Source organism: Psammomys obesus, unplaced genomic scaffold (assembly GCF_907164565.1).
Source record: "Psammomys obesus unplaced genomic scaffold, mPsaObe1.curated_primary_1811, whole genome shotgun sequence".
NCBI classification, from domain to species: Eukaryota; Metazoa; Chordata; class Mammalia; order Rodentia; family Muridae; genus Psammomys; species Psammomys obesus.
In genome coordinates this window covers 11663705-11676773 of record NW_026590062.1, presented here as the reverse complement: position 1 = coordinate 11676773, position 13069 = coordinate 11663705, and the positions used below count along the sequence as shown (strand labels likewise).

General features: G+C 48.6%; 1 protein-coding gene across 3 annotated transcripts in view; it reads right to left on the bottom strand.

The window, feature by feature from the left end:
- Tmem120b (transmembrane protein 120B) overlaps positions 1–13069 on the bottom strand; it is a 39779-nt gene that overhangs the window by 18096 nt on the left and 8614 nt on the right. For all 3 annotated transcript variants that reach the window (XM_055605750.1, XM_055605751.1, XM_055605752.1), the window contains exon 2: positions 846–964. In XM_055605750.1, the coding sequence (XP_055461725.1) occupies positions 846–964 (119 nt within the window). The remainder of the gene's footprint in view (positions 1–845; positions 965–13069) is intronic.

The following is a 13069-nucleotide window of genomic DNA, read 5'->3' as shown; positions in this document are numbered from 1 at the left end:
AAGAGGAGGTGGGGGTGGAGGAAGAAGAGGAGGAAGAGGAGGTGGGGTGGAGGAAGAAGAGGAGGAAGAGGCAGCACTTGGGAGGTGGAGGCAGGATTGGGAGTTCAGGTCGTCCTTGATCTAGGCAGTGTGGGGCCAGCTTGGGCTACATGAGACCCTGTCTTTAAAAGCCAAGAAAAAGAGAAGCACACTAGGAGGCCCTTGGAGGGGCAGGGCTCCTCAGTCTCGGGTCAGCCTTCCTCAGCGGGTGCTTCCCTTGTGGTAATGCCAAGCAGTGTCTGCAGATGCTCCAGCTGTCACACACAGAAGCTCTTCTGGCACTGACTGGGGTTCTGATGAGCACCCACAGTGTCCAGTAGGACCAGCAGACATGTATTAAAAAGACAGAGGCCGAAAGCCCCAGACTCCTCAGTCAGGAGGACTGGAGGGCCTAAGCTCAGCACGCCAGTGGCCACCTCAGTGGCTGAGAGAAAAGCAGCATTCAGGGGGAAAAAAAAAAAAACAGATTCCTACAAACACACTTTGACCCCTGGATCCAGTGAAGCCTGAAGCCAGCCCTGGGTTTCTTCTTTAGCCAGTTTGGAATTGGGTTTCTGTCCCTTAGAACCACAGGAGGGCTGGGATTGTAGCTGAGTTGGTAGAGGGCTCCCCTCCCTTGTGCAAAGCCCTGGGCTCCATCCCAGAAAACACAACACTGTGTAAGCCATATGTGGTGGCTGACACCTGTAATCCCAACTCAGGAGGGGAAGAAGGAAGGTCAGAAATTCAAGGTCGTCCTCAGCTACCTACGGAGTGAGAGCAGTCTCAATCACAGGCAACCCTGGGGGGCCGTTCGAGCATCTTACCTCTGGAGCGTGTGCTTCAGGTCCTTGAGATGCCTCTTCTGCTTGCCGATGGAGGTGCTGCACAGCGTCTGCAGAGCGGTCAGCTCCTCCAGCTTCTGCTTGTAGACCCTGTGTGTCTCCTGGAGGACAGAGCATCGAGGTGGGAGGGTGGACCACGGACAGGCCGAGAGAGGTCTCGGATGGCGGCTATGATGGTCCACCTATCGAGGATGTGGTTCTGAAAACTAGTACTGCAACTGACTGAGGAAGGAGGCAGGACCGCAGCAGCTGTGGAGCAAGCGCCCGCTTTCTCCAGGTGGCTAGTCCTGATTTTATTTGTTTGTTCATTCATTCGTTCATCCATCCATCCATCCATCCATCCATCCATCCCTTTTCTTACTTACTTATTTTTAGACAACAGTCTCTCTGTGCAGCCAGGCCCAGTGGCACATTCCTATAATCCCAGGACTCTAGGGAGGCAGAGGCAAGTGAATCTTTTTAAGTCTGAGGCCAGCCTGTTCTACAGATAGAGTTTCAGGACAGCCAGAGCTATGCAGAGAAACCCTGTCTCAAATAACCAAAACACAACAACAAAAAGAAGCCACTGTGTATACCAGGCTGGCCTTGAACACACTGAGATCCCCCTGCCTCTGCCTGAGGAGTACTGGGATTAACAGCATGTGCCCATCTCATTCTTCCTGATGTTAATAACCAAACATGCTGTAGAAGGGTTGCCATGCATTATCTGTGTTTGTGTGTGGGTGTCTGTCTGGGTATTGAAACTGGTACCTTGTACATTCAAGGCTCAGCTTCTACATCCTCAGCCTCCTTGCCAATTCTTTCTTCTTGGTTTCATGCATCCCAGGATGATTTTGAGCTCACTATGTAGTTGACTACCCTTCTGATTCTTCTGCCTCTGCCTCCCAAGTATGAGGATTGCAGCCACGTGCCAATACACCCAGTCTATGTGGTACTGGGACTCAACCCAAGGCATGCTGGGCACACACTGTACTAACTGAGCAGCATCCCCAGCCCACCTCTGTCAGTCCCCAGTCTGCATGGCTTGGAAGAGCATAAGGTGCCCAGGCCCAGCCAATCATTATCCTCTAGTCTCCTGATTGGTTCAGAGGCAAACACATGTCTCCTGCTGGCCCAATGAGAGCCAGTCCTGGGACTCTGGCTGAGATGAGACATGCTTTTGTCCTCTGGGTATGTTCCCTGGGTGGAAGTCAGATCTCTAGTCTAGAAAAGCCCAAGTCTTCCTAATAATGAAGCCAAACAGGAAAAGAGAATGCAGAGATGAAATCCTCACAGCATCTGCTATGGCGAGGGTTTGTTGTGCAAAGTTGCATTGCTGGGTCCTCCGTGTCACAGTATTGAGATGTACTGGGATCTTTTTGAGAGCTGGGAACACGTGAGGGGTAGCTAGATCAAGGCAGCATGCCTGCTGAAAGGACCAAGTTACAGGATTGGGTCGGCTAAGTCTCATGGGGCTAAGTCAGCACTCACTGGACCAGACTGTGACACCTAAGTCTGGTGCTTCTCCCTCAACCACTCAGCGGATACTCTTCCGTATGCTCCCCCTCTCCCACTGCTCTCATCACGTTCCATGATATTATCTACCACATGATGCACAGCACGACCCTTGCCAGATGTGGCCCTTGAGCTTGGATTCAGCCTCCAAAACTGTAAGCCAAAGCTGACCTTTTTTCCGTATAAAGTATCCAGGCTCAAGTATTTTACGGTAGCAACATAGCACGGATCTTAGCTCTTGGGTTTGAGTCGTAGGCTGTATGGGCCCGTAAGCTCCTTTCTACTTACTATTCACTCTGGGTTTCCGATCCTCACTGCGAAGAGAGCTCTTGCAAAGTCAACTAAGCAAAGCTCCTATCTCCTCTTTTAAAGCCATCTTCCCTTTCCCAGAGATCATCACTCAATAAACCTGATATTTCATTCTTGGAGATAACCCTTCTGAGCTCTAGCGAAAGACTATGCCAGTGCTGGGAGAAGGGAACAGTTCTCAAATTGCTGCCACACTCCGTGGTGGGAGCCAACAGGAAGACGCAGAGCATGGAACTTAAATCCATGAGCAGTGGACACAGTATAAAGACCCACTTTCACGCCTTTCCCCTTTTCTTCCTTCCTTTCCTTTCCTTCTTTTTTTTCGAGCAGTCTCACTGTGTAGTCCTGGCTGACCTGCAACTCTGTGTAGGCAGGAATGGCCTTGAACTCGGAGATCTGAATGTCTCTGTGTCCCAAGTGTTGGGATCAAAGGTGTATGCCACCATGCGTGGCTTAAATGGTCATTTTCTTATCCGACCTAAAAGCATATTTAGCAGAGGGGAAAAGGAGAGGACACTGAGTACAGAATCTAAACGACTCTGTCTGCCAATCAAGAGAAGTTAAAGCAGAAAGTTAAGAAGGAAGAACAGAAAACAGACCCTGAATGATGGTGCACACCTTTAATCCTAGCTCTTAGGAGGCAGAGGCAGGCAGAGCACCTCTAGTGGAAGCCAAGCTTGGCATATACAGCAAGTTCTAGACCAGCCAGGACTGCAGAATGAGACCATGTCTCAAAAAAGGAAAAAAAGGGAGGACAAAAAGCAATGACATCCAAGATTGTGTAAGTCAGGCACCATGGACCATTCATTTGCTGGGGACGGGGGAGGAGTCGGGAGCGCATGCATAACCAGCAGCCTCCTCTCCTCCTGGGGTCCCCTCGGGAGGAAAACCAAGTTTTCCTAATATGCTTGTTTATCCTAAAAACAATTTCAAGCATGCAGGCGCCTCCCCCAGTCACAGGCAGCCCTCAGGGCGTGACTTCTGGGTGTGTGTTTCTGTATCAGGCACCAGGAACCTCCAGGCAAAACCTGCCACCTAAGTCTAGAGGCTCTAAGCCAGAAGTAGAAGTAGGTGCTGAAGGGTTGAACATGCTGTAAAACATCCCATGCTCTGCAAACATTACAGGCCACTGGAATGGTGGCACACACACACACACACACACACACACACACACACACACACACGGTTTTGCTCCACCACGCCTCTCACATGTGGCCTGTGGCTGCTTTGGCACTGCCATGGCTGAGTGAGTGGCAGTGACAGAGACCATATGGCCTCCAGGGCTTAAAAGAAAACAAAACTTCTCTATTTGGCCCTTTGCCAAGGAAGTTTGCCCACCCCTGTGCCAACCCATTAGGGAGGTAGCTGGAAGCACAGAACTTCTTCTCTACTGGGCTTCGGTGTGTGTCAGCTGGGCTCAACGGTATCTGCTATGTCCAGGTACAGTTTTAAACCTTGATATAATGTGAGGCTTTCATCTCTGACTCCACAACTCACATTTTGCCAACTGTCTTTTTCAAATGTTTCAGATTACATTCATTCATTCATTCATCCATGCATTCATTCATTTATTCTCTGTATGGCTGTTTGTTGCTTGCCACAGCTCAAGTGAGGAGGTCAGAGGACAATCTGCAAGAGGGGCTCTTGCCCTCTATCATGCCAGTCCTGGTGATAGAACTTGGGCTGTCGGGCTCGGCAGCAAGCCCCTTCACCTGCTGAGCCATCTTGCAGCCCATAAAACTGTCTCTTTATGGGATTCGTCTTTCAGATCTTGGACCCCATTCACACTGAGTTTTCATGCATGTCCTTTCACCTCTGTCTCTTTCTAATTTATTTATATATCTATTTTTACTTCATGTGCATTGGTGTTTTGCCTGCATGTACATCTGTATGACAATGTTGGATCTTGGAGTTACAGGCAGCTATGAGCTGCCATGTGGGTGCTGGGAATTGAACCTGGGTCCTCTAGAAGAGCAGCCAGTGCTCCTAACCACTCAGCTATCTTTTATCTGTTCAATCTAGGCCAGAGCTTCGCCTCCCTCTCTTTTGAACTCCTCCGCCTCCGGAGCATTGGGTTCAGAGGCATGTGCCAGCCCTACTGATGAACGGACGCCTTTAGAGTGCAAGACATTTAGAGATCTGGTTCTGCGTCCATAGTGGGCCTGGCTGTGATGCGCTGTGCCTGGAACTTCCCGTAGGAGGAACAGTGTGTCCATGACGTCAGCTTGGAGCGGTTGCTAGGCTCTGCTGTAGAGCAGTCAGCCTTTGCTATTTGTAATGAACAAGTTACCTCTAGCCAGGTGTAGAGCACAGAAAGTGCCCGCCTTGTGCACTGAGGCCCCAGCAACAGGGATGTATAAACAAACACAATGAAACAAATTCTCGGATGGAGACCATGTGTGAGCGAGTTTCTGATGCTTCAGTGCAGCACATAAATGTAACAAAAAAAAAAAAAAAAGGCTGCAAGGCATCATGGGAGGGCGGGCTGACTCCAGAAGGTGGGGCTTTCACATGAGGGGCTGGCTCCAGGCGATAAAGGCCTGCACAGCCTCCTGGCGCTCTTGGGGTTAGGCTCTACCTTGGAGAGATAAGACAAAGGTTGCAGCCTCAGCAGCCAGATGCTGGCCAGGCCCCTCTTCAGCATGAATTAATATTTAATTTCACAAGTCAAGCACAAAGACATTATCTTTGTTAAAAATTAAAACGCCACCCCTGGCTGAAATCAGCTGCAAATAGTCCCTTAATCCGGTGGTCAAGACCCTGTGGGTCAAGACCCCTTTGGGAGTCACATGTCAGATATCTTGCATATCAGATATTGACATTACAATTCATACCAGCAATAAAATTACAGTTACTAAATGGCAAAGAAATAAGTTTATGGTTGAGGGGCGTCACCACAACAGGAGGAACTATATTAAAATGTCACAACGTGAGGAAGGTTGAGAGACCACTGCCATCCACCTTCTCCCCTGCTCCCCGGAAGTCACCATGGTACCAAGCTCTTCCAAGGTCCGCAATGGGGTCCTGGCTGACATCACCTTGACTACATAACCCAAGCTGTCTTTGATCTCAGGGGCTCCTCCTCTGCCTCCCAAGTGCTGGGATTACAGGTGTGCACTACGGTCATCAGGTACGGATTTCATCTCCCAGACATTCTGCCCCCCGCCCCGTTCTTCCAGGTTGCAGTCTGTGTGTCTGTGTGTCTGTATGTCTACGGTCTTCCTTCTTTAAAAATGCATCATGTGTGATACCTTGTTTTGATGCCCAGCACCAAAATAAAAACCGAAACAAGGCACTTTATTGTATGATTGACATACAACAGGAAGCGAATTTAATGTCTACAATGAGATGAAGGTGCAGATGAGGGGCTGGAGAGACGGCACAGGGGTTAGCAGGTCCTGAGTTCAATTCCCAGCAACCACATGGTGGCTCAAAACCATCTATAATGAGATCTGGTGCCCCCTTCTAGTGTGCAGGCACACATGCAGGCACAACACTGTGTACATAATAAATTAAAAAAAAAGAAAAAAGAAAGTGTAGATGAGTGTACAACCACAAGACCGCCACCACAGTCTATGTGAAGAACCTACCGTGCACTCCCAAAGGTCTCCTCTCATCCTCTTCTTATTTACTTCTATGTGAAAGAACATTCAAGGCAGATGTGCGGGCGGACCTTCATGGTCCCAGCACTTAGGAGGCAGAGACAAGAAGATTACTGCAAGGTCAAGGTCCTGCCTGGTCTATTCAGTGTGTGTGTGTGTGTGTGTGTGTGTGTGTGTGTGTGTGTGTGTGTATTTAAAAACAAACAAACAAACAAACAGGGTCTCACTCTATAGCCCTAACTGTGCTGGAACTTACTATGAAGAACAGACTGGCTTTCAACTCAAAAGAGATCCTCCTGCCTCTGCCTTCTGAGTGCTGTTATTAAATGTGCCCACCACTGCATTTGGCCTGGTGCTCCGTGGTTCCTTTTAGCCCTTCCCCCCCTCCTTTTTTGAGTGCTAGAGCTGGAACCCAGGACACCGTTTATGCTAGACAGGCCTCTATCGCTGTGCTACACTCATTCTGGATGACTGAAACCTGGCATGCTTTGAATAAAGTATCTCCTTGCCCCTTCTTCCCTTTATCTGCCTGATTCTATATTCCAGATACAGTTATTTCTAAATACATACAGAAATATAAATACTGTTGCAAAAAGTAATTGTCTCTAATAGCTTTGAGTGTCTTGTCTTGCGACAATGTCTCATTATGAAGACCAGGCTGGCCTAGAATTCAGGGAGATTCACTTGCCTCTGCCTCCCAAGGGCTGGGATTAAGGCGTACGCCACCATATTTAGCTAAAATTATTTTAAAAGAAAAGAAAGCAGTGGGAATTCGGTCCCACCTCGATCTGAGCAGCACTGCACTGCCCAGCAGAATGTGGCACAGGTGACACCGTACAGTCCCTGAGCAAAGGTCACAGAGGCCCACACAGCTCCTACTTCACTCACTGGAATGTTTGCTCTTGGAACAAAGAGTCCAACTACCCCGAGGCCCTAATTATACAGAGAATGCAAAAGTCAGAAAGTGCACTGACATAAAGACAAGTTAGTCCAGCCAGACACCTGCAAAAAAAGAAACACTCTGTGTGGTTCTGGTCCTGGCCACACTCGCCATTAAAGACGTCCAGCTGAGACCTTAGACATCACACAGCCAGGCCTCTCCACCAGCTCTAAATTCCTGTGCCCTGTCTAAATTCCCAAGCTCCCACAACCCAAGTCGATGAGCTTGAGGCAGTCACATTTATTCTATTTAGCAACATGAAATTAAGAGCCAAGGAATGGTAAATGGAGTCTGAAGGATGCGGGTTCAAGTCCAACCAGCTACATAGCAAGTTCAAGGCCAAGACGAGATTAAAACAAAAACAAATGAACAAACAACAACAACAAAAACTAGAGTGGGTACATGCCTTTAATCCCAGCACTCAGAAGGCAAAGGCAGCAGTCTCTCTATGAGTTGGAGGCCAACCTTGTCTACACAGAGGGTTCTGGATTATCTGGGGATACACACTGAAACCTTGTCTCAAAACACATGTAACTGAATCCTCATTCATGTCCCCGCCTGGAATGTACCTCAGTGGCTGGGGAAGGAGAGGAAGGAGGAGACTCCTTGACTCTTGCCCCACTGGAGGGGCCTCTATTAGAACAGCCTAGCCTTTACGCAGGGACTCCCCGGCCACACCGCCCAACCTCAGGGCTCCCTGCCACCGTGGAGAGAGAATCCACACTTCCTTCACTGTTGTAGCCTTCATGCCTCTAAAGCCAACCCACATGGGTGACCGGCCAACTACCTCCGCCAACTTGGCTTCCTTGAACCTTTAGTGGCTTTTTTCTGAGTTGCTTTCTGGGAGCAGAAATTCCTCACACTCTCTCACAGGCTGGAAGCTTAGCTGGACAGGGTCTCGCCCTAGGGCACCCCTGCTTTCACTCCAGTGCAGAGCAGGAGGCCTCCCCGTAATGGCTCTAATCTCATCTCTTTCTGCAACGCAGAGTTTCCTGGTGCTCGTTTTCCTCTGCATATTGTACGTTTTGCATTTCTTTCTGCTCCTCTTGCTCTTTTTTTCACTGTAGACCTGCATATGAGTTAGTTAATACTAACAACCATGCCACAGAGTGAATACTATGCTGCGCTAAAATTGCCTCAGCCAAAGAAGTCAGTCTATCGCTTTTTAATTTATCCTCTATTTTTTTTGTTTGTTTGTCTTTTGAGACAGGGTTTCTCTGTGTAGCTGTGCCCGTCCTGGACTCATTTTGTAGAACAGGTCTTCAGGCAAATTCTTAAGACACAGGTTGCCAAATTCTTCACCAAAATATCGCAGGAATAGCCTCTAGCCCAGTGGCTAACACTGACCCCTTCTGACACTCCTTGAGCTGAGTCTCCACGGCCCCTGCTGCCCTTGGCAGTACTGCCTTCCAAGCTCCTGTGTGCTGTTTATAGTGTTCAGTTGCTTTTCTAGTCCAAAGTTCCCAAGTCCTCCACACTCACCCCCCAAAAAAACATGGTCAGGTTCTTCAGAGGAACAGCCCACTCTTTGGTACCATGACTAGTTACTTTTCTGCATTGTTAATTCTCCATTGCTGTGATGGTCCCAGCGACCAAAGGAACTTAAAGAAGCGTCTGTTGGGCTGATGGTTTCACAGGGATGAGAATCCTGGTGGGGAAGTATGGCAGCAGAAATCAGGGAGCGGAGAGCTCCCACCCTCAACTGCAAGCAGGAAGCAGAGAGAGAAATAGCACAGAGGTTTCACCTCAGTGCCTAATCCCAAGTGACGTACTTCCTCTAGCAAGGCTGCACCTCCTAAACATCCTCAAACAGAGCCACCCATCAGGGGCATTCTCGCTGAGTCACCACACTAGGCAAGCACTCTGCAGCTGAGACACGTCCTCAGGGCCACAGTTCTCCACTGATACAAAGTTTCTGACGTTTCCAGCAGGAGGAAAGGGTACTGTTCCTGTCTTCCTTCTGCACACCAGAGTGTCTCCATCACGCTTAGTCCTACATGCTGCTTCTCCCAGGAGCCAAGACAAACCAAAGAGGCTGTCTGTCCTTCTGTGTCATTAACCAAAACAGAGACTGAAACAACTTGAGGAAGAGGTTTCTGGCTCACGGTTTTAGAGGATTCCACTTACCCTGGCGGAGAAGGCAAGGTGGAGTTTGTGACGGCCAGAACATGCGACAGAGACCTCTCATATCACTGAGGAACACAGGCAGAGAAGGCTAGACAGGAGGCTGGGGTAGTGTGATGGTTTGAATGAAAATGTGCCCCACAGGTCCCTAGGAAGTGGCACTGTTAGGAGGTGTGGCCCTGTGGGAGGAAGTGTGTCACTGTGGGCAGGCTTTGAGGTCTCCTATGCTCAAGCTCCGCCCAGTGTGGGACACAGTCCCCTTCAGCTGCCTTCAGATCAAGCACTGGTCTGCCTGCACGCTGCTGTGCTTCCTGCCATGATGATAATGAATAAACCTCTGAAACTGTAAGCCCCTCCCAATTAAATGTTCTCTCCTTCGTAAGCGTTGCCTTGGTCGCGGTGTCTCTTCACAGCAATACAACCCTACGATAGTGTGTCACTGGGGATGGGCTTTGGGTTTCAGATGCTCAAGCCAGGCTTGAGTCTCACTCTTCCTGTTGCCTACAGATCCAGAGGCAGAACTCTTTGCTACCATTTCTGCCTGCATGTTATCATGCTTCCCACCATGACCATAATGAACCAAACTTCTGAATTTTAAATCAGCCCAGTTAAATGTTTTCCTTTATAAGAGTTGCCGTGGGGGCTTAGAGAGATGGCTCAGTGGTTAAGAGTGCTGTCTGCTCTTCCAAAGGACCTAGGTTCAATTCCCAGCACCCACATGGCAGCTCACAACTGTTTGTAATACCAATTCCAAGGGATCTGACACCTTAAACTAATGCACATAAAATGAAATAAAAAAAAAAAAAAAAGAGTTGCCGTGGTCATGGTGTCTCTTCACAGAAATAGAAACCCTCACTAAGACAGCTGGGCATAGGTGGATATAACCTTCAAAGTCTCACCTCCAGTTACCTGCTTTCTACCAGCCAGGCCCCAGCTCCTAAAGGCTTTACAGCCTTCAAAACAGCATGACCAGCTACAGCTCAAGTGTTCAGAACCGAGTATGTGAGATTCGCTTCGCAGTCAAACAACAATATTGTCCATCACTTCCTTTCCTTCAAGCAACCTCGGCCTCCTCTAGAGAGCCAGCTGGCCAGGCGGAGGCCCTTCTGTTGTCGTTGTGGTATTTCCCCACAATGAGACAGGGTTCAACTTCTGTAAATTCCTTTGGAGACCAATCTCTCCCCACTTTCAATCTATGAGATCAGGCTAGGGGTGAGATTGGCCCTGCCTTAGTCTCAAGGACATGCAGCTTGGGCCGGCCAACTAGAACCTCCACACCCATCACTGACAGCTCAGCTGGGTGACGCAAGGATGAGCATCCACAACCGAGAATGGTTAGTGTGAGACTCATAAGAGAACTGTTGGAGCAGAGTGGGCTTGCTCTCACTAGCTCAGAACGTCGTAAGATGGAGGTCCAGAGCTAACAGGGCTGCCCTACCGAAGTCTGGATACCTGGGCATGAACCCAGCTGAGGAAAGCTGAGAGGGAGATGAAGGCTGAGAGCTCTCCTGAATCTGCCTCCCCTGAGAGCATGTTCTTGAGTTCCCAGCTGCATCAGCAAACACTGTGCCCTGTGAGGCGTTACCAGTTTGGACTATTTCCCACGGAGATGGGTGCCAGAATCCACACTGATGGATCAAGGAACAGAACTTCACTTCTGGGCAAGGTTAACCACATCAGGCTAGAGGAGAAGCCATGGACCTTGGTCTAGTGACCAGTCTCTTGCCTGGAGCACTGTCCTCTAAAAAAATGCCACAAATAAGGGCTTGAAAGGCAGTTGAGCGGTTCCTTCATCAGGCCAGTAGCTAAGGAGACAGCCAGGCATGTGGCTCCTTAAACATCCAGGTGGGGTAGCGCTGCCAACAACCTCAGAAAGCAAAGCATTCCTTTTTTAACAACTTGGTTAATGTGTAAATTACACAGACAAATGTGTACAGACATAGACTATATACAAGCTCACAAAAAATGGATACATTTTTACAAGGACGGTTCAGTGACATCTGTTAACTTTAAATTTGTGTGTGTGTGTGCGCCTATAAAGGTGCCGGAAACTCTACCTGCCGAGACATCTCCCTGGACCAGTTCAGTGACTTCTGGGCATTTTCTAAGGTGTAATCTAGTGTCTGACATACCATCACCCAGTAAGATTCCTATGCTCCATTAGCAGCCATTGGCCGTTTCTCTTCCCCCAGCCCTGTCTACCACTCTCTTGCCACTACAGAACGTGTCTGTTTGTAAGGGATCTAGTTTAGTTGGTAGTGTTTGCTTAGCAAGCAAGAGGCCCTGGATTTCACTCTCAGTGCTAGTAAATAGGATGTGGTGGCCGAATGAACCGAGGACATGACGGCTCCGTGTGTGGTTGAGGGGTTTTATTGTAGATTTGATAGCCAGAGGCATCTGAAGGAGCCCAGAGCAGAGAGGAAAAAGTGGTAGAACGAACATGGCCAGCAGACTGAACTGGGCCATGACATTAGTTGGGGGTAGCAAGAGAGGATGGGGGCGGGGGAAAGACAGGGCTAAAGAGAACCAAGAGCGTCAAGAGAGCAAAAAGGGTGCATGGCCAAAGGGCAGGGTTATACGGGTTATACAGGAATTAGACACCGGGGGAAAGGGAGCCCAGGGGCTGGAGTTTAGAGCAGGGGCCGGGTAAGAACTGCTGAGAGAGCCTGAGGCCAGCACGTACTTTGGTGAACTATCAGGCACCCCAGTTTCCTTGGGATCTGACAGCGGCACACATCTCTAATGCTGTCTCGGAATTCCAGAGGTACTGGCAAGAGGATTAGAACTTCAAAATCATCTGGGTGTGGTATACTTTTGAATAGATACTTAGTAATGGATTGCTGGGTTGTGAAGTAAATTACCCCACCCCCCACCCCCACTCCACACACCCCTGTCTTTGAAGACAGGGTCTTACCCTGCGACTTTGGCTGGCTTGGAAATTGCTCTATAGACAAACTAAGCTGGCCTTAAATTCTGCCTGTCTTTGCCTCCAAGTGCTGGGATTAAAGGATGTGCTACTGTATCCATCTTTTCTTTTCTAATAAAGTAAATTTTAACTTTTAAAGAGAAAGCCAAACTACTGAACTTCACCTGTACTTCTTTTTTGTTTGTTTGTTTGTTTGTTTGTTTGAGACAGGGTTTCTCTGTCACTTTCACTTCTAACTTTAACAAGGGGTTGGGACATGGGAGCTAACTCATCCCAAACTAGGACCTAGCCCTCAGCAGACATAGCCATTTGCTTCTTAAACCGGGTTATTAAACATGACTGACTCCCACATCAAGTTGCTACTTCTAAAAATAATCCAGTGTTGGAAGTAGCAAGTTAGACAGCTGTGGACAGGATTGTCCTATAGCTCAAAGCAAGCCCAGGTCCCCAACTATCCAGAGTAATCCAAACACATAAAAAAAAAAAAAAAAGCATGCAACCTATCATAGAATACCCCCAAAGACCGAGGTGCTGTGAGGCGTTAAATAAAGAAAACACTGCCAGTGAAGACTTAAATGCTTACTTGTCAAGAGCAAAACTACAGAGGCTGGAGAGACGGCTCAGAGCTTGAGAGCACTGGCCGCTCTCACAAAGGACCTGGGTTTGATTCCCAGTACCCATATGGTGATTCATGACCATCTGTACCTCCATTTCGAAGATATCCTATGCCCTCTTCTGACTTTGGAGAGCACCACACACAGTACACATACATACATACATACATACATACATACATACATACATACATACA